The sequence below is a fragment of the Mauremys mutica genome, chromosome 5 (assembly GCF_020497125.1).
Source record: "Mauremys mutica isolate MM-2020 ecotype Southern chromosome 5, ASM2049712v1, whole genome shotgun sequence".
Classification (NCBI taxonomy): Eukaryota; Metazoa; Chordata; order Testudines; family Geoemydidae; genus Mauremys; species Mauremys mutica.
The window spans coordinates 4,941,138-4,967,561 of NC_059076.1; the positions used below are offsets into that span (position 1 = coordinate 4,941,138).

A 26,424-nucleotide genomic window follows, 5' to 3' on the forward strand; every position below is an offset into this window, starting at 1 on the left:
GTACCCATGGCAGGTCCTTTTAACCTTTTTGAAGAAGGCCTTAGTGTCCTCACCTGCCATGTAGGTGGGAAATTTCTTGGGATGGGGAACAGTGCCTTCTGGTGCTGGCCACACCCCTCTGCAGTCAGTGAATTTTATGTGTGGCTTGCTGGTGTTGCTTTTTGGTGCTGGCCACACCCCTTTGCAGTCAGGGAATTGGTTTCCCCAATTCCTAACCCTCTCTATTCCCGAGAGACTGAATAGAAAAGAAACAAAACCTTTTCATTTGCAAATGTGTAGTTGCTGTTTGCTGATATACTGAGAAGACCCAAAAAAACTGGTTTGTCCTGTTTCTAGCACTTGCTAAGTACCTCACAGTGGGGGTCCTTTCTAACAAGCCTCCTAGAAAAACTTGCACCTCTTTCCTAGCTGTTTTTAAGCAGACAGAAAGAAAAAAAGGAGAAAAAAGAAAAGAAGAAGGAAAAAAATCCTTTTCTAACACAGCCTGTTAGAAACCTTATGCCTCAGCTAAACCCAGCTGAAAATCTGTTTCCAAAAAAACAATCTTCCTAATAAGCCCAGCTGACCGGCTGGTGCTACTTAGTACCTGCAGAAAAGTGTAGTAAATCCTCTCAGAGATTTGTATTCCCTGGCTCCAGAGGATTTGAAAAGACACAGGGAAAAAAAATGTGGCTGGAGGGTTTCTGTCTTCCCCCCCCCCAAACCTGTTTTCCCTGTTGGATGGGAATGTACTTTGTCGAGCACTTCCCCCCACCTTAGGAATCCTGAGTGATACCTGATATCACAAAGGAAGGACACACCTCTAGGGAAGAGTTTTTCCTCAGCATAGCCAGCAGAGAAAAAAAACCTCCTAACCCTGAAAACTGCTTTAACTGCCTTTTCCTCAAGCTGCCTCAAGCAAACAGAAGAAAACTGCTTCCAACAAAGCCTGTTGGAAACTTAATTCCCTCCAGCCAACCTGGCTGAAACTGTAAACTCCCTCTTCTGTCAGGTTGCTTTCCTGCTCTAGAAGAAGAGAATAGCTCCCTTCAGCGTAGCCCAGCTGAAAAAAACTGCTTGTAACAATGGGTTCGAAACTCCGCTGCCACCATGTCAGAGTCTACCCTCACTTGAAACTGGGCGGTTTCAAAGTGAGGACCCGCATGTCTTCCCCCCACCCCAAAATCCTAGGGTAGGTCTCCCCTTCGGCTGCCACCACCCGGTCAATTCCGTGGGCCGGGACACCCCTGTTTCCCCCCTTGGGAACACAGATCAATTCACAGAGGAGGAACCTTCCCCCTCCCCCCTCTCTCCAGCTTGCTCTGAAGACAGAGATGCCTGGATTCAAACGCCTTGAATCTCTACACACAGGGAAGCAGCCCACTTCCCCCTCCCCTTCCCCTGAATTTCCCCAAGGGAAGGAATTAACCAAGTCCAAAGAAAAGAAAAGAATTTATTAAAGAATAAAAAGAAAATACAGAATCTCTATGAGCCCAAGCTGGACACTCATAGGGTATAACCTTATCAATCTCTGGAGAGAATCCCCTCTCCCCCTTTTCTCAGTAAAAGCAATATCAGCAAACAGGAATAAAGCATTTCCTTTAGCAAACACACAATTGCAAATATAGAAATCAAATCATAAGACTAATTTGCCTTTCTAATTAATACTCACTATTAATTAGTAGAAACTACTCCAGGAGAACTTGGAGACATGACTGTCCTCTGTTAGATTCAAGAACAGTTCTCACACAGACAAAGGCTTCCCTCCACAGAGATTTGAAAAAAAAATCTTCTCTGATTGGTCCTCTGGTCAGGTGGTCACCAGGTACTACATGTTAACCCTTTCCAGGGAAAAGAGACCTTAACCCTGATCTGTTTATTTATGACACTCTCTCTCTCCAGTCTGGAAGGGGAAAGGATTATTCAAGTGATAGGGGTCCAAAAAACTGGAAAAAAGTTCTTACTGCAAAGTACAACCTTGCATTGGCCAGGGGTATGGAAAGTGTCTCGTCACTAATTCTGAAGAGATGCAGTATAAACAGTTCTAGTTCTCATTGTGGAAGGCCAAATGGGCTTCTGCATAATTCTGTAAATAATACTTGAAAACTAGGTATATGTTACAGTAGTGCTTGCAGCCCACTTTTGGGTTTAGATCAGTTTGTAGACTGATAAAATATGTAAGTTAGGATGGGAGGTGGAAGTGTGCCTTAAAAAAAAAAATCCAGTTTTAAAAGTATACTGAAAGACTTCTCATCATAGTAATTTATATAGAGATATATATTGGAATTGGAAAAGGTTCAGGAAAGGGCAACAACAAAAATGACTAGGGGTACGGAAACAGCTTCTGTATGAGGAGATTAATAAGACTAAGGGGATGGGAGGGGGAATATGATGGAGGTCTATAAAACCATGACTGGTATGGAGAAAGTAAATAAGTGTTGTTTACTCCTTCTCATAACACAAGAACTAGGGGTCACCAAATGAAATTAATAGGCAGCAGGTTTAAAACAAACACAAGGAAGTATTTCTTCACACAACGTGCAGTCAACCTGTTGAACTCTATGACAGAGGGTGTTGTGAAGGCCAAGACCATAACAGGGTTAAAAAAAGAACTAGATAAATTCATGGAGGATAGGTCCATCAATGGCTATTAGCCAGGATGGGAAGGGATGGTGTCCCCAGCCTCTGTTTGCCAGAAGCTGGGAATGGGCAACAGGGGATGGATCACCTCTGGGGCACCTGGCATTGGCCACTGTTGGAAGACAGGATACTGGGCTAGATGGACCTTTGGTCTGACCCAGTTTGGCCATTCTTATGTTTTATGTTAACATCAGAGTTATGGGACACATGCTTGCTGGAAACGAACCCCAATAAACATTGCACTTCACACTTCCGGTCTTCTGCTTTCTGTCTCCGTGACATGAACCAGGGGAGGGAGTGAAAGGAAAGTCCTCTAACAGGTGGTGCACAACACATGGATGCCAAGAGGCAGGGGAGCACAAGGTAACCATGAAATGACCTACAGCAGCCATCCCAATGCCCCTTCACTCATAAGTGTACTGTTTTCCTTGCTAGTCAGACCTTCATTTACAAAGAATACATTACATTAGGGCTCTAAACATTTTCTGATCTGAACTGTAATAACCCCATTTAGCACACAGCATCTGTGCTACTGTACACTTATCTCTAGTGGCAATGCACAAAAGGAGGTGGGTGCCTAAACCCCAGTCTAGGGTCCATTGTGATGCATACAACTCTTGCTGAATCCTGTATGCACTTAAACTCATTTGGCACTTAAGTTTCTGCAGTAAAAGTAAAGTAAAAAGTAAAAGTTTCTGCAGTCTCCTTAGCACCCACGTTTCTGCCTCCGGGCATGCACACTGCTGCCTCCATCTAGGCGCTTGGGTGGCTATTTCCCACCTAAACCCCAGAACAATTCACAAATTCTCTGGCCCAAATTACTCTTTAAAAGACAGAACACACAGCTATGAGAATGACTCCGCAGCCTAGGGGTTGCAGCACTCACCTGGCAGGTGGGAGTCCCAGGATCCAGTGCCCCTGCTCCAATCACTCTGATTATTTATCCACAGTGCAACAGCTTCAATAGGAGAGACCAAGGGAGCCCCACAACTCTATCCCATGGTTCAAGCCCGCTCCTGAGAGGAGGCAGATCCCTGTTCTGGCAGTGACGGACTAGAAACGGGGCTCTCCCACATTCTAGTTGAGTGCCCCAGAAGTTCTGCAGGAGCTCTTCCTCCGCTCAGCTTCTTGCCAACAGGGTAGGCGCCTACCGCCAAGGGAGAGTTTGCAGCTGAGAATCCCAAGCAGAGGGATGTGCCTAAGGCACCTAACAGCAACAGAGGGGCAGGGCTTAGCGCACACACCCTCGTTGCCATCTCTCACTGGCTACCTTAAGCAGCTCCCCACCTAGCTGCTGTCTTTTGTCACTCTCAATCTAAGACACCTCTTCCCCCCATTCATTGTATAAGAGCTTAGGCACCTAACTCATCCTTTGTGAATTGCAGTGATTTTCTAGGCACTATGACACTGCCAATCACAATGCTTAACTCCTTTTGTTTGCAGTGGTGTTGTAGCCATGTGCGCCCCAGGATATTAGAGAAACAAGGTGGTGGAGGCAACAGCTTTCACTGAACCATCTTGTCTCTCTCACTAACAGAAGTTGGTCCAATAAAAGATACTACCTCACCCATCTTGTCTCTCTAACTCCGTTCATACTTTCAAGCTTCAGAGACTATTCACTGCTCTGAAACACGCTGAACTAGATAACTGCCCAAAATGGGAACTTTGACATTTTTTAAACTGCTGAAGCTGAGTCAGAGCTATTCTTTGCTTCCATGAGGGATCTTCACGCTGCACAGAAAGTTACCAGTGAAATAACCAAGGAAGTTAGAACACTCCTTTTTGGTCCAAGCCAGTCCTTAAGATAAATGCTGCTGTGAAAACCATGGCTGGTACATTTTTAATTAAACACATTAACATGAGCAGCTTTATGGCAGCATGATCTGTGTCACGTTGCAGTCTAATGCTCACTAAGTGGTACTAGTAACCGACATCTGTCACCACAGCACAGAGCACACTGAGACACAGGATGCGTACCTGATGGAAAAACGTTTCCCTTAATAATCAGACACTTGCCAGTTACACGGTGAAAGTCCTAAAGAGAAATTATATAAGACTAATGCTCACGTTAGGTGCCCCAATGTCCAGTTTGTGTTAGTTACATTTGGCATGAATTTTATAATCAAAGCAATTTTTATATTCCTGGAATTTCCCCTTGGCTCCTTTCCACCATGGTGGTTCTTGATAATTATTTCCTTCCTATTACACAGTTTAGTTGGTGGGAATCTGAAACCTCTTAATAAAATAAGAAAGGCAAAAAGTCAGGATAGCTTTGGGTCCCTCATCCGTTGCACTGTCATTTAGTTATAACGGGCAGCAACTCAGAAAGTGCCATCTTGTGAATGGTACCAAGAAGTGACATGATGGTAGTTACAAAGCAAGTTTAGACAGATGTACTATAATAGGGTGAGTTAATAGTGAAATCCCATCAAGTAGAGCTTTGTCAAAGCACTGCATCATCTGAACTGAATAATTTACTTCAAACTAAATCAACAGTGCCAAGTTTTCTGAATTAATGAACATTGTGAGGCCGGCATTACATCCAAATGGCTGCAAGCTAGACAAATTCAAACTGACTTGTTTGTTTTCCACAGTGAGAGTAATTAACCACTGGAACAATCTACCAAAGATGTGGCGGATTCTCTGTCACTGAGGACCTCTAAATCAAGTTTGGTTGCTTTTTCAGAAAGAAACTCTGTAGCTCACCCAGGAGTTATTAGCCTTGATGCAGAAGTCACCAAGTGAAACTCCATGCCTTGTGCTATGCAGAAGGTCAGACCAGATGATCATAATGCCCTCCTAGCATCAAATCTATGACGCCTCATCACTTCACAATGAGATATTCACACTTGCACTATTAGCTCACTGGTGTGCTTAGTGAGAGCTCTTACTTAACAAAAAAAAGTTCCAAACAGACATAGTAATACACTGTATGAAGTCTGCGTCCAGACCAAAAGAAACACCTCGCCAAACTCACAACCTGAACTCCAACTTAATTATCACCATTTACTTAAGTCTTAAGTCTGGAGCTCTCAACAGACTTTCAGCTTTGTAATGGTTGTCTGAAGTTAAGGTTACACTTATACCCTAAATAGCATTATAAAGTCTAGAAATGTGCAGAATACCATCTGAACAACCTCGGGGCTCTGCCACTCTCTGGCCAGCCTTGCGTAGTCTGCATTTTACATGCAGTGTATCTGATGGGCTTTAGGTAGCATTTCCAGAGCTGTGATCCTAAGTTTACTGCATTTTCACAGTTGGCCTGTGGAGTCAAGGAATTATGAAGTCCAAGGTTTTGGGGTATATATCTTTATATGACACACAGGTGAGGTGCCCCCATCACCCAACACCCCTGAAATGTAAGCTACATAACATTTTAGTCCAGTCCTCAAAAAGCAAACAGCACCAGATATGTGCCACTACTAGGTCTTAGTGGCACTTCAAGGTAGTCCTTCGACGGATGCCAAGTCTCCTCATGTTCACAGACAGACATTTTAGAAATTCGCAGTAAACAAACAGGTGTGGAAGTCTGAACAAGCCTTTCATTCCAAGAGCATGTCCCCACTACAGTCTCATCACGAATCTGAGAGACAAATACAAGAAAAGGTTTGCACTCCTGGCACAATGAACACTGTGAGGTCGGCATTGGAAACTCAGCCAGCCACACTCGGAGTCTGATTGGACATAACCCCACTGGAGAGACTTCTGCTCAGCTACAGAAAATAAAATCCAATTCACACAGGTGGTAGCACTGTATGCTCAAGGACCCACCTGTATTCCCACAGTTCTTGCCTTCATCTTGATCAGCCTAAAGCATCATGGTGGTTGCACCCCGATTTGCATGCCCTACCTTTAACAACTTCAGGAGTCCTTCTGAAGGCAGAACATGAGTTGTCTCCCATATTCCATTTCCAAATACCCATTCTGTTAGAATTCTCTTTGCTGTAAAGCTAAAGACTATGTTTTGGATCATTAATTTCTTATTGGAGGCATTAACCAGGAATCAGCTGTTTTATTTAAATCTCTTTATTCTCCTCTAAATCAAAGAAGGATCACTGGCAAATTCACATTAATCTGCCATATTACAATCCCATCAAATTTCAAAGACTGACTCTCTCCTTAAATTAAAATCAGGTCCTTTGTTTATAGTGAAGTGCACTATGGTCTGGAGTGCTTCAAACCACTTAGACCATTTTCTTAAAAAGAGAAATATTCATACCTACCCGCAAACCCCACGGTACCACAGTTTGCTTGTACATTTACATGATATTTAAGAATCCGCTAAGGTTTTTGTCAGGGTGGATTTGATTTAAATCCATTTGATTTAAATGACTAATCAGGAAGCCTCAATTTAATCATGGTTTTCTACATAAAAGTGCATTCTTGTTGGTTGTTATAACCTTAATGCATATTCTTTACAACTCAGAGATAGATGTATGTTTCATTTTTAGAAAGTACACACCATACATTTTTAAGTGATTTATTTTGAAAACTTTTCAAATTAGTTTTACAGCTATATCGGAAAATGAATGAGTATTTGGTTATTTCATTTACCAAAGGTAACTGAAGCAGATATTTATGAAGTCATTGGGAGGTGAACTGTCATTAATAATTGGACGATTTTCTTGCCATGCTGTATTAGGAGGAGAACATCACTAGACAGACATTTAAATTGTTTTACTTAACTAAAACAATAATGTTATGTATTCTGGATTTTTTTCTTCAATGGCAAACATAATATTTTAACAAAACAAGCATATGAATTTTTGAATTTAATTAAACATTCAAGTTTTTTAAAATCAGGTTTGTTTTTGTTAAAATTGTTTTTAATAGTTAAATGAAATTTAAATAAATAAATAAATCGACTGTCAGCCAGGTCAACATGAGAAACTTAAAATACTGGCTTCTGCAGCTAACTCAGTCGTCTTTAACCTTCATTTTCCTAATTGTTCATAATCTGGAAAAGAAAAACAAGCTTTCCTGCTTTTTCAGGTCACAAACCATTTCTCAATTTGGAATGAATTAGTCCAAAGGAAGAAAATATTCTTTCTACACCAGCAGAAGAACCTACTGCTGTTAAAAATGAGATTATCACTTCAACAGTCCCTGAATCCAAGTGCTTAAGTGACTTTCACCAGTTCACTGCTGTGAATTTCTTTAAAACATCATCATCAAACATACTTCTTGAATGGTTCTTATTCCCAAACTGGGTCTCTTGTATGGCCTGCTGCCATTATAGGTTTTCCCTTCTAGTGCGAGAACGGTATGGTAGATCTCAAATCAATGAAGGCTACACTCAGAAAGACCTCAAGACTTCTGGAATATGATGCTCAAACAGTTTCACTTTTGTTTCTACTGCCTGTCCCGCCCTTCTTACATTTATCTCCAGACGACTTCTCCTTGTCCAGATCTATTCTGCCCCCAACAATATTCTATTCATTGAACTTTTTGAAACTTTTCACTTTTAGAAAGGGGTAAGGGATTGACTCCGTGTACACAAATTTGCAGAGGGACAATAGGGTTGAGGTCTGTTATTTCTCACCTCTATATATTATTTACTTTAAAACATTTTTGTTGTTAACAAGCATGTTACCTCTGGAGACACAAATCCACAATTTGAGAACTGCAAAACTAAGCATCTCTGATGGTACCTTCTAGACTGAGCAAGATTAACCTACATAATCTATACAGAAGCCCCTGAAACCCCATAAAATTGGGTCCCCAATCCATGAACTATTGAAACTCATTTACAAAACTTTTCTTAAACATGAATATATTGTCTCAAACTATAGAATGAGAATTTATAATCTCTATTCCGTGATGAGTTAATTTTGAGCTATAATGTATCAATTAAAACTATCTTTAGATAAAATGTTTTTGAGGGAAAAAAAAATATCAAAAAATCCATTTTTTTTTAAATCACTGATTTTTATCCACCCTGCTTTTTGTAGGGCTTCTCTCTCCTTTCTGTAATCAGATGACAAAGACAGACTGAAAATAGCATAGCCCTTAATCAGTGTCCTATAAGATCACCTGGGCCAACAGCCCCATTCAAATGGCTATTTGACTTCAGCTAGTTCTCTTAATTCTCTCGGGGGGGAGGGGAGGGAATAAGTAATTTTCTTATATTTAATCCAAAAAGCTATTTTCATTAGACAAATCGTAACAGAAAAATCAAATAAAAAAATCCTACTTTAGTGATTTTCTAGCCTTCGAATATGACCAAGAACTTGTTTCATTGAATACTCTCTCTCAGGGTACGTCTACACTACGGGATTATTCTGATTTTACATAAACCGGTTTAGTAAAACAGATTGTATAAAGTTGAGTGCACGCGGCCACACTAAGCACATTAATTCGGTGGTGTGCATCCACGGTCCGAGGCTAGCATCGATTTCTGGAGCGTTGCACTGTGGGTAGCTATTCCGTAGCTATCCCATAGTTCCCGCAGTCTCCCCCGCCCCTTGGAATTCTGGGTTGAGATCCCAGTGCCTGATGGGGCAAAAATCATTGTCACGGGTGGTTCTGGGTAAATGTCGTCAGTCATTCCTTCCTCTGGGAAAGCAACGGCAGACAATCATTTCGCACCCTTTTTCCCTGGATTGCCCTGGCAGACGCCATAGCATGGCAATCATGAAGCCTGTCATCGTATGTGTACTAGATGCCGCTGACAGAGGCGATACAGCAGCGCTACACAGCAGCATTCATTTGCTTTTGCATGATAGCAGAGACGGTTATCAGTCGTTCTGTACCGTCTGCTGCCATTGTAAATTGGCAATGAGATGACTGTTACCAGTCCTTCTGTACTGTACTGTCTGCTGCTGTCATGGGTGCCCCTGGCTGAGGTCGGCCGGGGGCGCAAAAGACAAAAATGGGAATGACTCCCCGAGTCAATCCCTCCTTTATGGTATCTAAAAATAGAATCAGTCCTGCCTAGAATATGGGGCAAGTACACTGGTTCTCTAGTACATCAGAGAACCAGAGAGCACAGCCGCTCCGTGTCAGATCATGCAGAAATGATGAGCTGCATGCCATTCACAGGGGGTGCCCCTGCAACAACCCAACCTGTTGCTTCCCTCCTCCCCCAGCCTTCCTGGGCTACCATTGCAGTGTCCCCCCCATTTGTGTGATGAAGTAATAAAGAATGCAGGAATATGAAACAGTGACTTGTTAGTGAGATAAAATGAGGGGAAGGCAGCCTCCAGCTGCTATGATAGTCCAGACAGGACATTAAGCAGTTTGGGGGAGAGGAGCCCAGCATCCCGCTGCTATGATAGTCCAGGCAGAACAGAATCTTTTCTTTACACATGAAGGGTGGGGGCTGATGGAGCTCAGCCCCCAGTTGCTATGATGAAGACGGTTACCAGCTGTTCTGTACCATCTACCCAGGCGCCCCCGGCCGACCTCACCTGAGGCCAGCCAGGAGCACTCACGGGCTGATGATGAGGACGGATACCAGTCCTTCTGCACCATACCGTCTGCCACCAGGCTGATGATGACAATGGATAGCAGTCATATTGTACCATCTGCCACCAGGGTGGGGGGAAGAGGATGCTGCAGTTCACTGCCGCAGCATCGCGTCTACCAGCAGCATTCAGTAGACATAAGGTGACATTTAAAAAAGTCAAGAGATGATTTTTTTCCCTTTTACTTCTGGGGGTGGGTGAGGGTGGTAAATTGATGAGCTATGCCCTGAACCACCCCGGACAATGTGTTTGACCCTACAGGCATTGGGAGCTCAGCCAAGAATGCAAATGCTTTTCAGAGACTGCAGGAACTGTGGGATAGCTGGAGTCCTCAGTCCCTCCTCCCTCCCTCCATGAGCGTCCATTTGATTCTTTGGCTTTCCGTTACGCTTGTCACGCAGCAGTGTGCTGAGTCCCTGCTGTGCCCTCTGTCTGGAGATTTTTTAAAAATGCTTTGGAATTTCGTCTTCTGTAACAGAGCTCTGATAGAACAGATTTGTCTGCCCATACAGCGATCACATCCGTACGGTCCATGCTGGAGCTCTTTTTAGATTTGGGACTGTATCGCCACCCGTGCTGATCGGAGCTCCACGCTGGGCAAACAGGAAATGATATTCAAAAGTTCGCGGGGGTTTTCCTGTCTACCTGGCCACTGCATCCGAGTTCAGACTGCTGTCCAGAGCGGTCACAGTGGTGCACTGTGGGATACCGCCCGGAGGCCAATACTGTCGATTTGCGGCCACATTAACCCTAATCCGATATGGTAATACCGATATTAGCGCTACTCCTCTCGTCGGGGAGGAGTACAGAAACCGGTTTAAAGAGCCCTTTATATCGATATAAAGGGCCTCTTAGTGTGGACGGGTGCGGCGTTAAATCGGTTTAACGCTCCTAAAATCGGTTTAAACGCGTAGTGTAGACCAGGCCTCAATTTTTCCCAGCAATGAGCCTGCCAGAAGGAAGTAAGTGAGAGCCAGTTAGTCTGTGCTGTCATTAACCAGAGTCCCTTACTAGAGTACAGGCCAAGCTACTGTAAGCAGATAGCTGCTTAATACTCCAGCATCAAGGAGACTGCAGAGCATACGACACTGCCTGAAGGTTAGACCTGTATTGTCCATACCAGAGCTCTCAAGCACGCGGCCCGTGGGGCTCTTGCATGTGGCCTGCCAAGCTCCCCGCACCCCCCACCCACCCCTGCAGGCCCCTCTGCGGGATTGCCCCCCGTGGCGCTGCGAGCCCCGCGCCGCTCTCTGACGCAGCTGGCAGCGCGCCCCTTCGGTCCGGGGGGGGGGGGGGAGGCAGGGGGCTCCTGCATTGCCTCCTTCCAGGCACCGCCCCCCGCAGCTCCCATTGGCTGGGAACAAGGAACTGCGGCCAATGGGAGCTTCGTGGGAGGTACCTGGAGGAGCGGCAAGAGCAGCAGACGCACGGAACCCTGAGCCCCTCCCCCTCCCCCAGGGACATGGTTCCAGCTGCTTCCTGGAACGGAGCAGAGCAGCGCGGGGCTGGGGGCTGGGGGCCGGGGGCCAGGGCAGGCAGGCAGGCGGCACCGGGCTGGAGCTCGCACCCTGAACCCCTCCTGCACCCCAACTCCCTGCCCTGAGCCCCCTGCTGCATCCTGCACCCGTAACACACCCCTCACCCTCTTGCACCCCACACACCAACTCCCTGCCCTGAGCCCCCTGCCGCATCCTGCACCCCTCCTGCACTCTCTGCCCTGAGCCACCTGCCTCATCCTGCACCCGTAACACACCCCTCACCCTCTTGCACCCCACACACCAACTCCCTGCCCTGAGCCCCCTGCCGCATCCTGCACCCGTAACACACCCCCACTGCACCCCACACACCAACTCTCTGCCCTGAGCCCCCTGCCGCATCCTGCACCCGTAACACACCCCCACTGCACCCCACACACCAACTCTCTGCCCTGAGCCACCTGCTGCACCCGTAACACACCCCTCACCCTCTTGCACCCCACACCCCAACTCCCTGCCCTGAGCCCCCGCTGCACCCTGCACCCTTTCTGCACCCCCAGGGGCAGCATTGGGGTGGGGACTTTGGGGAAGGTGCTGGAATGGGGCAGGGAAGGGGTGGGAAGAGGCGGGCCCTAATGGAAGGGGTGGAGTGGGGGCAGGGCCAGAGGCAGAAAGGGGGGGGGGTGTCAGTGATGCGGCCCTCTGGTCAATGCACTAGTCCTCATGTGGCCCTCGTGGACATTTGAGTTTGAGACCCCTGGTCCATACTGTTGCACAGCTGTTTACATTTGCAACGCACCATACAAACATGCATTAGATTATCCTCCAGGGAGGTAGGTAAGAATGATCATCCCCACTTTACAGATGGGGAATCAGACACAGATGAAGGCTACATATCTCTGGCAGATTGGCACTTGAGAGCATCCAATGCCCAACCTGGTGCTCAAATCCACAAAGGCACACTGCTTCTTAAGTGGCATTTCAACATCTTTCTAAACTCAATCTGACAAACAGCAGAAAGTGGAAGAGAACAGCTGTGTCTGCAGTGCCACAGCTCAGATCAGTTCCCAATGTGTTTTGGCTTAGGTGGAAACAGCTCTTGCTTGGTTAGGCAGTGAGAATTGGATTTCCAATACCAATGAGTCACTGCCATACAAGGTCATTTGACCAACTGACTGTTCCTCAGGTCACCTCACCACATCCTTCACTCTCTCTAGTCCTCTTTTTCCTCTCACACTGCCTCACACTTCTCCCTCTCCTTTTGCTCCCACTATTTAAAGTAACGCTCCGCAATGATTCTGATCACTGGATTGCCTATTAACAGTATTTTCCCGCTGTAAGAGAGACATACAGGGTTATCATCTTTAATGCTAAAAACAAACATCTCTTCAAAGAATTTTTCACAAAACCAGTGATGTTTAAAGAAATTTGAACCTTTTCTCTCTAGCTTACTTTACATGAGCAGATTATTCACAGAGTCCATGGCCAGAAGGGACCATTGTGACCTCCTGTATAAACACAAAATAATTCCTACAGCAGATCCTTTTAGAAAAAACATCCAGTCTTAAATGCAATTCCACTCATACTGCTGTCAAAGGCACGCATATTTAAGACATGAGATTCTAATCACACTAAGCCTACTGAATAGTACCCTAACAATGTAAGTTAATGCCACTAGAACTACGAGTTATCAAGTTTTTAAACGAAGCAAACAATACAAGATTCTGATACACCTGGTCAGAGATAAAGGAGATCACTATAGAACAGTGTCTCCAGCCAGTTCACAAGACTCATTAGCAGAGGTGATGAAACACAGCAGAAACTAGTCTTAATATGAATGCAGTCAATCTAATCCATAAAGCAAAAATCTACATGAGCTTTACATCAACAAAATAAACAAACTCAGAAAAGTGGCTGTTAATTAACATTTACATAATACAAAACAAAGAGCAATTCAAAGCAGTGCATCCCTTTTACAGGTCACTTCCTACACAAACAAATTTCAGCAAGTCTAAAAAGTAATGCAATAAAGGCACGGAATTCTGTTTTGCTTCACTAGCCAAACTGAAAGATCCATTCAACTGAACACAGTATTACACTATTGTCGCTGAGCTGGGGAATCATCATAAGGGCCTACAGCAAGAGATGACTGCCTTCAAGCAATGTGCTGCCACGCTGGCACCAAGACACCAGCTGATTAAGATTAAGGGAAACTTTGCTGAATTAATAAACCCATTTTATACTGTTTGCCCAGGATGCCTTAACAAAGTACAATAATTGTAATCTTTCCTTATTGTTTAAAAACTGTTTTTCCTAACTGTAATTTATAATATAGTCCCTTGACAATTTGCTTTCACCGCACGCAGACATGCTGACTCCTTACTGACGGGTTATTTGTGAGTTTGGGGCGACCCAAACATTTTAAGAAAGGGGGCAGGAGGGAGGAGAGGGAAATAAGGATTTTACAGCATTTATTTTTAAAAAATAAAAAAATCAAGTGTTATTTGCATTAAAAAGGTGCAGACTCTGCGCCACCATGAAAAAGGATAGGCCACATTGCCAGCCTACCAATCTTCTTTCCTTTAAAGAAGAGTTTTATTGAACTACTGCTTTTCTACACAGTTGTTACAGAATTTTTACCCAATCAATAATCAACATTAGTATATAGTATTAAGCTTATCAGAAACTCCAGACAGCTTAAATATGTAATAATTGTTGCACTGGGAACTTCTAATATGTTGGCAAGTTTCCTACTGCTTTAGTAACATTTTATCAAAGACGGTTACTTACCTTTTGGTAACGGTTGTTCTTCGAGATGTGTTGCTCATGTCCATTCCATGCTAGGTGTTCGCGCGCCCACATGCACAGCAGCAGGTGGTTTCTCCCTTAGCAATATCCATAGGGCTGGCTCTGGCGCCCTCTGGAGTCCCACACTCATGTGCCAGTATATGGGTCGCCATTGGCCCCACACCCTCTCCGTTTCTTCTTGCTCCAACAGCAGGGACGGAGGGCAGGTCAAACAACAGATAACTAACTATTCAGCTACTTACAAGAAAACAACTGAGAGTCGAGAAACAAATGCTAATGGCACTTGCAAGAGCAAAGAGTGTTCCAGCCACCATCACTGGTGGTAAGAAGGAACTGAAAGGGCGTGGGGCCGGCAGCACCCCATATACCAGCGCATGAGCACAGGACTCTAGAGGGTGCCAGAGCCAGCCCTACCGATACTGCTAAGGGAAAAATCTCCAGCCACCGTACACATGAGTATTCGCACACCTAGCACGGGATGGACATGAGCAAGCACTCAAAGAAGAAAAAAACAATACAGTAGAACAATGGTGGGCATCCTGCAGCCCGTCAGGGTAATCCGCTGGCAGGCCGCAAGACAGTTTGTTTACATTGACCGTCCGCAGGCACGGCCACCCGCAGCTCCCAGTACCACGGTTCACCATTCCCTGCCAATGGGAGCTGCAGAAACCGGCAGCCAGCATGTCCCTGCAGCCCACGCCACTTCCCGCAGCTCCCATTGGCCAGGAACTGCGAACCGCGGACAGTGGGAGCTGCGGGCAGGCATGCCTGCGGACAGTCAATGTAAACAAACTGTCTCGCGGCCTGCCAGCAGATTACCCTGATGGGCCGCAGGCTGCCCACTACAACAATAGAATCTCAGAGTTACGAACACCAGAGCTACAAACTGAGAAGTCGACCACACACTTCATTTGGAACTGGTAGTACGCAGTCAGCAGCAGAGTCAAATTAAAAAAAAGTAATGTGTGAAATATAAACTACTAAAAAAATAAAGGGAAAGTTTTAATAAAAAAGGAAAAGGTATGGAAACTGTTTCTGTGCTTATTTAATTTAAATAACAATGGTTAAAAAAAGCATTTTTCTTCTGCATGAGGACGTTCCAAAGCTGTATTAAGTCAATGATCGGTTGTAAACATTTGAAAACACCCATAACGTTTTGTTCAGAGTTACGAACATTTCAGAGCTACAACCAACCTCCATTCCCGAAGTGTTCGTAACTCTGAGGTTCCACTGTATCAAGGAATCCATTATGTGCTTGGCACAGTAACTTTAGCCCAGGGGTCACTTTCTAAAAAGTATCAGTATTTTTTACAAATAACTTGTAAATTTCTGCCAACATGTGCAGCAAGTTTGTGGCATTTTCCATTCCCTGTGGTGGCAGCTTAACAGAGACGCCTTTAACATGGATAATTTGGTCCTCAATCCCAAAAAGAGGTGGCAAACGGTAGTTTTTCTTCCCACTGACTTTCAGTGCAAGCTGTCAGGATGAACAAATACTGATTTTTTTAAAACTAAAAAAAAAAAAAAAAAAATCTGATTTCAATCAAAAATCCAATTTTTTAATTTAAACAGGTTTATTTTTTTTAATAAATTTATTTCAGATTTGAAATTATGACAATCTATACTAATGCCTAAATTTATTGTAACCTCTTAAAATAAATTAAATACAAAAATAATATTAACATTTGCTGTCCAGTGTTAAAGAAAGTCAGACCACTGAACTGGTGGAAGTCTCTGGCTAAGCACCTGGAACCAGAGCTTGCTGAAGTGCTAAACCAGCTTTTGACCGCAGTAGCCTCTTCTGCAGGTGCAGAGAGAGTATTTGCTTCATTTCAGTTTATTCAGCTAGTTCAGTTCAATGACTACTAGCTCATTCAAAGTTAAGAAACCAACTTGGAATTGAAAAAGCAGAAAATCTGAATAAAACTATAGGAGGATAAATTCTACTAGCTCTAAAATCTTGAAGGACATGTGGATCAGAAAAAAATAGTTCAATTCATTAGCTACAGATATTTCCCTTGCTTAATAAATCAGCTACTTTTAAATGCAAAATATGTTTTGATCAAGTTTTTTCCCTTATGTATCTAGCACTTTGGAGTAGTTTTATTTAACAAAAAAATAAAATGCTAGTTGTGTATTTTTAATTGAATTTTATTTTCCATTCAAAAAGGGCTTGACACATTATAAATAAAAAAAATTAATCTAGTAAATAAGAAATGCATTGTTCACCATTTTCTAACACAAAAATATAAACATTAAGATGAATCATAGTAAGTTAAGCTATTTAATTGCTTAAATAAATGTGGATAGATATAACATATCCTCCTGATCAGCAAAAAGAACCACCAAATGTAGTGTACAGATTATATTTAGTTGCAAATAACATGTTTTAATGGTAACCAAAGAGAATCAACCTTTCTTTAGGGAAAAAAACTAAAATGTACAAAATGCAAAACATGATTAAAATCAATTATCTAAATCAAGCTTTTCTGCTTGCTGATTTAGATCAATCCACCCTGAAAAAGCTGGGGACCTAACTGATCTCTGTGTTTCTGACAATCTCTCCCATAGAGAGAGGTGGGCTTGCCCAATTTTCTCCTCGTAATATTTCATTTAGATTTATTAAATATAGAACAAAAATACATCAGCCATCCCAGGTGCTGGGCATCCTCAACAAAACATGAAATTCATAGTATGTATGTACAGTTTGAGGTTGGCATTTTGGCCTTTTTCCTGTAGATCTGATTGAAATCTTTGGGGAAAACAGAGTAGTTTGTATCCCATTATTTATAGCAAACTACATTATCCAAACCCAACATTCAATAGTAGGGAAAACCTGGACACATGGAACGAACAGCGCTAGAGTTTTACAGTTTACTTACATTTTATAGCTAATCTTCTATCCTCTTAGCCCAACTCAACAGAACTGATTCAGCTTGATCTGTGACTTTCCACAGTCTAACCTTTAAACACCCAGTGGTTATATAAAAATTAAACCTTGCCCCACAGATTTAGATGAGATTGACCTCTTGCTCCAATAAGACAAACAACATCCTTTAGAAGAATGCAAGTCTAGGACAAAACAGCTACAGCAGCTATCGTTAAAATAAGGCAAGAAAAAAGAAACCCAGCTCCCATGGCAGGCTATGTAAATGCTGCCAGATGCTAGACTCAATCTCTATTACATGAGATGGTGCTACACAGCAATTGGGCCTATGAAAAACAGCAGCTTAGAATTTAATTATAAATAAAGGAGAGCACGTTGACACCTGATATTGTGGTTTCATTCAGAACCAACTCCAATTTTCAAAGTGAACTTCAATATGAGTCAGCTGGTGCTAAATCTTCAGAAGAGCTCAGCGTCCAGCAGCTCCCACTGAGAACAACGTTCTCCCCTTCACCCAAGAACAGCAGGAGCTCCTAACCCAGGGGTCGGCAACCTTTTAGAAGTGGCGTGCCGAGTCTTCATTTATTCACTCGAACTTAAGGTTTCGCATGCCAGTAATAACATTTTTAGAAGGTCTCTTTCGATAAGTCTATAATATACAACTAAACTATTGTTGTATGTAAAGTAAATAAGGTTTTTAAACTGTTTAAGAAGCTTCATTTAAAATTAAATTAAAATGCAGAGCCCCCCTGGACCGGTGGCCAGGACCCGGGCAGTGTGAGTGCCACTGAAAATCAGCTCACACGTGCCATAGGTTGCCTACCCTTGTCCTAGCCACTTAGTACCTTAGAAAACATGGGTCTCATCCAGCCTGGCAATTCCAGATGACTTCAGGTGGCAGTGAGCTCACAGACTGCATGAAAAACTATTTCCTTTTTGTCAATTATGAATTTCCCACCTTTTAATCTCATGGCACGTCCCCTTGTAACAGAAGACAGGAAGAGCAGAAGTTCCTGATCTACCTTTTCTAGAAGGCACTTCATTACTGTAGGTACATTTATCCTATCCCCTTCTCATTCATTTACTTTCTAAGAACAATCCCAGTCTTTCAATCTCTCTTCCTAGGAAAGTTTTTCTTATTCATTCTCATCCCTCTTTTCTGAGCTCTTCCAGTTCTACAATAGCCTTTTCAAGATTAGGTGACCAACACTGCACACAGTATCCAGAAGAAGCCTCTGCTTACCTTTGGCCATGATGAAAGTTGACCATTTCATCCTATTCTTTGCTTTCTGTATCCTAGCTAGGTTTTTTTCCCCTCCATGAAAATTTGGCCACTTCTGTCCCACCACAACCATGTTTGACCAGTTCTCTGCACCTGATATAACCGCCAATCTGAGACAGTCTTGGGCCATATTAATGCGGACTTGAAACATCAGCTCAATATGTACAAACACAGACTGCTTTCCAGTAGTGAAACTTAGAGATTCCCTATAGGCTCTCAAAGCCACTTAAACCCTCATTAAGGGTTTGGAAACTGGCCCCAAAATACATAGACATATCCTACATAAATTGCAGCTGGGATGAATGCTAGCTGGCTGAGATTCAACCGAGACCAGCACAGACTTCCCCACTTCGATTTAACATCTTATTTCTGATTTGGTTTTGTGAGACTGTCTGAGAACAATGGAACAAGTACTCTCCAAAAGCAAACAGATTGTTTTAATTCTCTGATGTCTGACAAAGGGTAACAAAGTAACCCCCCCAAATGACACAAACTAAGGCTTGGTCTCCACTACAGCTTACTTTGGTATAACCCACACCCCCGAGAGATGCAAGTTATACCAATCTAAGCACTGGTGTGGAAAGTGCTGTGTCAGCAGGAGAGCTTCTCCGACCAACACAGCTACTGCATCCCATGGAGCCAGAGTTTATGCCAAGGAGAGAGCTCTCTCCCACTGCACAGTGTCTTCACCAGATGCATTACAGCAATGCAGCTGACTTTGATTAAAACAATACTTGAATTTTGTCTACAGCACAATCATAAGAAAAGAGGAACATTTCAACCTCTTTAGTAAAATGCAGAGACCAACTTTAAAAAGTAGAAGCTTTGAGTCAACAGGACCTGCTGGGTGCACAGCCTTTTTGAAAATCAGATAACCCTGGAAACTGACTTTGGGCAATTTTGAAAAACTGGAGATAGTGTTTTCTTGGGTGTCCAAAATTACACTTTAACCTACAGAGTGTATAAAACTCTTTTGCCTTGTAATAATTCTTAACTGAACAACAAAATGACATACCTCACAGTCTGTATGGTTAATAGGATACAAATTTCAAATATTTTTAATCTATTTCAAAATGAAGACCGATTCTGTTAAAGTTTTCAAAGAAGTAGAAAGTATTCCAATTACAATATCTAATCCAGTGCTTCTCAAAACCGGTCCACCACTTGTTCAGGGAAAGCCCCTGGCAGCCCAGGCCGGTTTGTTTACCTGCCGCATCTGCAGGTTCGGCTGATCGCGGCTCCCACTGTCCGCGGTTCGCCGTCCCAGGCCAATGGGGGCTGCGGGAAGCAACGCGGGCCAAGGGATGTGCTGGCCGCCACTTCCCGCCACCCCCATTGGTGTGGAGCAGCGAACCGCGGCCAGTGGGAGCTGTGATCGGCCGAACCAGCGGACGCAGCAGGTAAACAAACCAGCCTGGGCTGCCAGGGGTTTTCCCTGAACAAGCAGCAGCCCAACTTTGAGAAGCACTGGTCTAATCTTCTTAGAGTTGCAACAGATTCTATGAACATATAGGAGCCATTCCAAGCATCCTTTTAACTAGTCAAAGCATTCACACAAAAGAGTAACACACACAATTTATCAGTACTACTGATGGGAATTTCTTGCATACACATACAGATTCCAACTGAGATTTCAATTCATGTACTCTTCACACAGCTACCAAAAAAAAGAAGTCCGGAAAAATCAGAGTGCAATAATTTCAGGAGACTAAACACAAAGAGGAAAAGAGATTTTTTAGGTCTGAGTGGCAGTTTTGTTATGACTCTCACTCAGGTTAGTAGAACAGCTTTTGCCAATTCTGAGTGAGAGATTTTCCTTTCTACTTGATTTTTAGATGCATTTAGTTCACCTGATAAGTGCTGTTCTCCATTTATCAACACTACACAGTTACAGCCCAGGAATTATCACTGCTGGCCCACAGAATCATAGAATATCAGGGTTGGAAGAGACCTCAGAAAGTCATCTAGTCCAACCCTCTGCTCAAGGCAGGACCAATCCCCAGATAGATTTTTGCACCAAATCCCTAAATGGTCCCCTCAAGGATTGAACTCACAACCCTGGGTTTAGCAGGCCAATGCTCAAACTACTGAGCTCTCCCTCCTCCCAATCAGTGACCAGGATGGATCATGGGGGAGGGAGGGGTTAGCAAACACCCACCAGACAGAGAAGCAGGCACATGCAGTGCTTATTGCTGTTATTTGTGCATTTTACTTATTTTCTTTGCAGTTAATTAAAAGCAAAGCAAAAAGTAAAAAAATTAATTCCATTTAGCGTAAACACCAGATTGGTCAGCAGTCAAGGAATACTGTATTGTGTGTCCACAAAAGAGAAGTCCAGATATGCACCTCATAGTTTAATAGCTACCAATGGCTCTCAGAAATGGAAGCTCATGCTCTCCCTTCAATCACTTATATAACTTAATACACTGAGGGGGAGACATAATTGACTGAGCCAGGACATAGGCTGGGGCACAACTAGCAGCTCTCTGCTTGAAAGAGCTTAAGAAATGTTTAAATTATCCACATTATACCACATAAGCTGAACCAGGAGCCCTACTAGCCTCAGTTTAAGTACTATTCCACCTCCTTTCCAATTAAAAATCTTAATAAATAAAATATATTTCAAAGTACTTTCGGGGCGGGGGGGGAGCTAGAAAGCTCAGAGCATTGCTTAAGGTCAAGAGTTTATTTTGATTTTATGCCAACATAGGCACCGATTGCTAACGCATCCTTTTCTAGTTCTCTTTGAGGCTGTAGCAGCAAAAGTGGCAACAGTTTTACAAAGTGAGATAGCAGCATCTGCATACATACTAAATGGAACAGAATCCAAACCAGAGGCCACTGGAAAATTTGCATTACTTAAATACGTACTATTGTGATTAAAACCGGTGTTTGAAAGAGGTGGTAGTGAAGTTTCACATATACTTCAAGCATCTATGAAAATTTGTTTTAAAAAATGTTTCAGAGTTATTCTCCAAACAATGGCTCTCAAACTGAGGTCTGAGACCCACTTCTAGGTGGTCTGCAGAGCTATTTAACAAATATATGGAGATATACCTATCTCCTAGAACTGGAACGGACCCTGAAAGGTCACTGAGACCAGCCCCCTGCCTTCACTAGCAGGACCAAGTACTGATTTTGCCCCAGATCCCTAGGTGCCCCCCTCAGGGATTGAACTCACAACCCTGGGTTTAGCAGGCCAGTGCTCAAACCACCACCCTTCAGTATTCAGGAAGTGACTATTCCTCCTAGATCTAGACAGGAATTTGAGGTTTTCTGAAGGCTTTTTTAAAACAAAAAATAAATAAAAACCTTTTTTTGCATTCAGAGTAGCTGCTTCGTAGCCTTCCTTTTTTGTGTTTTTGAGTAAGCAATACAATGTGAACAGAAAAACGCAGAGTGGAGAGCGTAGGCAACTTGGGAAGACCCTACCCTGAGGGACAAAAATAGACCACGTAGCTAGAAAAGGGGGGACAAAGGCAAATATGACCATGCAGCAGATTAAGTTTATTTTGATCCTGTCTCCTTCAGGCCATACTAATGTTCTCCCATGTAACTATGTACTGGAGTTGTAGGGAAGGGATGGAATTAAGCTGGGAAGAGAATTATCCCCAAAAAAGTTACCCACAAATCAAAACAGCTTTGGAAACCAGTGCTCTGGAAGAATGAGTGATATTTAAAGCATGTAAAGGCTACTAAAGCCAAGCTGAATCACACCTTACCTGGAAAAGCGTATGGGTTCAGCGATCCTCTTTTAAGGCACTTGGAACAGAGGATGTGCACAGTGTAGTAGAGACCTGGCCACTCTTGAAGCAGTACATTCAGTTCTTCCACTAAGGGGGTAATAGCTTGCCAGGCTGTCCAGATATTTGGTAGAGATGCGTGACTAGCAATAGACAGAGTATCTGGCTGCAGAGTGCTCCTAGCAGGCCTGTAACTCACCACCACAGGTACCTTCCCCCTGTAGGCATAAATCTGGTATTTGCCATCAGACCGCTGAACCACATGACTGTTAATCTGGACACTGTAGCGTGCAAATAACCCAGGAGGGAAAATGAAGGGGAAGGTGTATTCAATCTGCAACTGTTCAATGACAAGAGACTGTCCACTCAGGTTTGTACCATTAATCCACGCCTCTGCATGGGGCACCTCATTCTTCACATAGCAGGGGAACTTGTACCAGGCAGTAGCCCCATTCAGGGGTTTGCATTTGGGCTTATTGATGCAGTAGCAGAGCCCCATTTTCTCCAGCAGCTCCAGGATAAGCTGCAGGTCCTCCCGGCTCTGAATATGGGGCTTAAGAAGCAGGCGGATAACGTGGGCAGGCAGGAGCCCATGCAGCAGGAATCCTTCCACGTAGTGGTGGAGCTGGGTGGTTCTCAGTTCATCTACATGGGTGTCACTGAGCAATTTCTGGAGCAGCACCGTGGTGTCCTGCTGGCAGAAGACATTGAGGATGTCAATGAGCCTGGGCAGATTGTGGAATACATACTCCCGCAGAGTCAAATGCTCCTCGAAGTACAGCAGCTTGCCACTTTCATGCAGATAGGACAGGGCGCTCTGGAGTCGGTCCTCGGTCAGGCCCGCCTGCAAGCCCAGCCGTGCCGAATCCCACCAGCTGAGCCACAGTTGCTGAGCCTGCGGCTGGAAGTGCAGCTCTTCCAGCACCTGCCAGGACTTGGGTAGCACCCGATGCAGGTTTGGGAAGATGTCCCGGTGCTCAGCTACTGACAGAAGCTTGTCCCGCAGGCGGCGCACCTGGCAGGGGTCCTGGCAGCTGATGGCGAGCACCGGCGAGAGGATCTGCGGCCGGTGGTTGAGCAGATACTGGAACTGGGCCTTCTTGCGCCGCAGGTTCTTATCTGAAACCCCATAGAAGGCAGTGTGGGGGCTGGAGCAACGCAGGTCAAAGTCCTGTCCCAGGGCATCGTCCACCTGCTGGGCCAAACTCTGGAGTCCCTCGGCATCCCGCTTCTCCTGCAGGGCAATTTGGTGGTGGATGTCCAGGCACTTTTCCTCCAATTCCCGCTCAGCACACAGGTCAGCATGGGTGCCCACCATGCACACTACAGCATGGGGCACTTTGGCACCTAGCCAGTGCAGGAAGTAGCCCACTGCGGAGTAGAAGCAATGTGGGGTGTAGGCACTCAGGTTCACCACCAGCACATACAGGGCTCCCGGCGAAAGGAAGAAGGATTGGATCACATCATAGCTAGGGTCACCCGCCAGCTCATACACAATGAAGGTCAGACCCCTCTCTACATCTGCCGTCCAGTCTGTCACCTCGATGCCCTGGCTGGTGCCTGGAAGTCCTGCTACCAATGGTGTCAGGGGGGCATTTCGCTCCAGCAGCATGGGGAAGTGTCCTATCTGGGCTTCCCCATTAACTTTTGGGGACGGAAACAGGCAGACATCCTGGCATTCTAACTTGATTTTTCCAGCAACTTTAAGGGACGGAGACAGCAGCGGGTCCTGCTGCTCAATGGAGGCATATCCTAGAGAGGAGCCTTTAGAAGACAAAGCATCTCGGGGCTCAGTAATGGGGCTATGTCCTAGCTGTATTTTCCCAACACCTACGGGAGTCGGGCCCAGGGTGCTGTCTTGTTGCTGCTGGGTTCTCCCAGCATCTTTGCCAGCTGCAGCCAGGGGGGAGTCTCTCTGCCTCTCCTCCTCCATCAGGCACCTTCTCAGCAGGGTCTTGCCAGCATCCTTCAGGCCCATGAGGACCAGCTTGAGCCGGGGCTTGAGAGCAGGCTGGGAGTGCGCCAACTCCTGCTGGTAAGCGGCAATGTAGGGGATGCCCTTCATGCAAACCTCGTAAGGGGGCTGGATGAGCGGGTTGTCCTTGATCTTCCAGAGGGTGACCCGGGAGAGCTGCCCAAAGCCCTCGGGCAGGATGGCGATCTGGTTGCCCTGCAGCACGAGTTCCTCCAGGCTGTGGAGCTGAACAACAGAGTCGGGCAGGTAGCGGATGCGGTTGTTGTCCAGCCAGAGGGTGCGGAGCTGGTGCAGCTGGCAGAGGCGGGCGGGCAGCAGGGTGAGCTGGTTGCGGCTCAGGTAGAGCTCCTCCAGGCTGGGCAGGGCAAGCACGGCCTCGGGGAACTCGCCCAGCAAGTTGGAGGAGAGGTTCAGCATCTTGAGGCGCTGGAGGCGGCCGAAGCCGGGGGGCAGGGCCCGCAGCTGGTTGCCGTCCAGCATGAGGCTTTCCAGGGCGCCCAGCTGGCACAGCCCCTCGGGCAGGCTGCCCAGCCCCGTGCCGCTCAGCCAGAGGATCTTCAGGCAGCGCAGGGCGGCGATGCCCTCGGGCAGGGCGCGCAGCTGCCGGTTGCCGGAGCAGTCCAGCTCCTCCAGCGCGCCCAGCTCCAGCAGCGGCGCCGGGAAGGCGGGCAGCTCGTTGTGGTCCACGTCCAGCGAGCGCAGGCGCTGCAGGCGGCCCAGCGCCTCGGGCAGGCGGCGCAGGCGGTTGAAGCTCAGGTCCAGCTCCTCCAGCTGCCGCAGCGCGCCCAGCCGCCCGGGCAGCGCCGCGCCCTCCGCGCCCAGCCGGTTGTGGCTCAGGCTCAGCTTGCGCAGCTCCCGCAGCGGCGCCAGCGCCTCGCCGTCGCCCAGGCCGCCCAGCCGGTTGTGGCTGAGGTCGAGCTCGGCCAGGCGGCCCAGGTGGCGCAGCGCGGCGGGCAGCCGGGAGAGGCGGTTCCTGCGCAGGCTGAGGACGCGCAGGCCGCCCAGCGCCGCGCCCAGCCCCTCGGGCAGCTCCTCCAGGCCGCGCCCGCTCAGGCTCAGCGCCGCCGGCTCGCCCGGCCCGGCGGGCAGCGGCGGGCGGCCAAGCGCGGGCGGCCCGGCGGGCTCCGGCTCCGGCTCCTCGCGGGGGCCCAGGCTCAGCTGCCGCAGGTTGCTCCGCAGCTTGCGGGCGCGCAGGGCGGCGTCTCGCCAGCGCCGGGCCGCCGCCGCGGGGGGCTCGGGCTCGGCCATAGCCCGCGGGGAGCGGGGCGGGAGCGGGGCTGCCCTACCGGCCGGGCCGGGCCGCGGAGCGCTCGGCGCCGGGACCGCCCCAGCCCGCCGGCGCCCCGGCAGCCGCCAGCCCCATGCTCCGCGCCGGGCCGGCTCCGGGAGCGAGGAGCGGAGCGCCGCCGGGGGAGGGCCCAGCCCGCCCCGCCCCCGTGCGTAGCCGGCCACCCCGCCCCCAGCGCCAGGGGTGGGACCCGGCCCCGCCCCGATCTCCGCCCCCAGCGCCCTTCCCGCCTCCCTCACCCCGGCCTGGGCTCCGCGCCCCGCGCCCCCACCAGCCCTTCGCCCCCGACAGCCCCGCGGCGCCACATCTGGCACCCCCCGCCCCCGCCCGGCGTGACGAGCCGGCCTGTAAAACAGCGCCACCCACTGCTGTGTCCCCACCTAGAGCCAAGCGGGCCCCTTGAGTTACAGGGGTTCGGTTCACAGCGCAGCAGGGTCCCCTTGAGTTACAGGGGTTCGGTTCACAGCGCAGCAGGGTCCCCTTGAGTTACAGGGGTTCGGTTCACAGCGCAGCAGGGTCCCCTTGAGTTACAGGGGTTCGGTTCACAGCGCAGCAGGGTCCCCTTGAGTTACAGGGGTTCGGTTCGCAGCGCAGCAGGGTCCCCTTGAGTTACAGGGTGTCAGGGGGGGCGCTGCTCCGGAACTGCTCCCAAGGAAGCCAGTCAGGACTCCGGTTCAGCACGGCTCTGAGCACAGTGTCGTCGGGGCAGGAGCCTTCCTGGGTCTGACCTCAGAGCCTTCAGCATCCCTGTTTCACCGTGCGCTTCCCGCAGCGAGTCCGCCTGGGCTGGGCTGGGCAGGGCTTCTGAGGAAGCCAAAGGACCCTGCACCCCGACTCCACAGTCAGCCATGACTCTCAGCCAGTGAGTCAAATAGAAGGTT

General features: G+C 46.8%; 1 protein-coding gene across 1 annotated transcript in view; it reads right to left on the reverse strand.

The window, feature by feature from the left end:
* The window catches only part of MFHAS1 (multifunctional ROCO family signaling regulator 1), a 132,108-nt gene extending 106,605 nt beyond the window's left edge, over positions 1-25,503 (reverse strand). The window contains exon 1 of the mRNA XM_045018491.1: positions 22,260-25,503. Within this exon, the coding sequence (XP_044874426.1) occupies positions 22,260-25,503 (3,244 nt within the window). The remainder of the gene's footprint in view (positions 1-22,259) is intronic.
* Between the last annotated feature and the right edge of the window lie 921 nt (positions 25,504-26,424).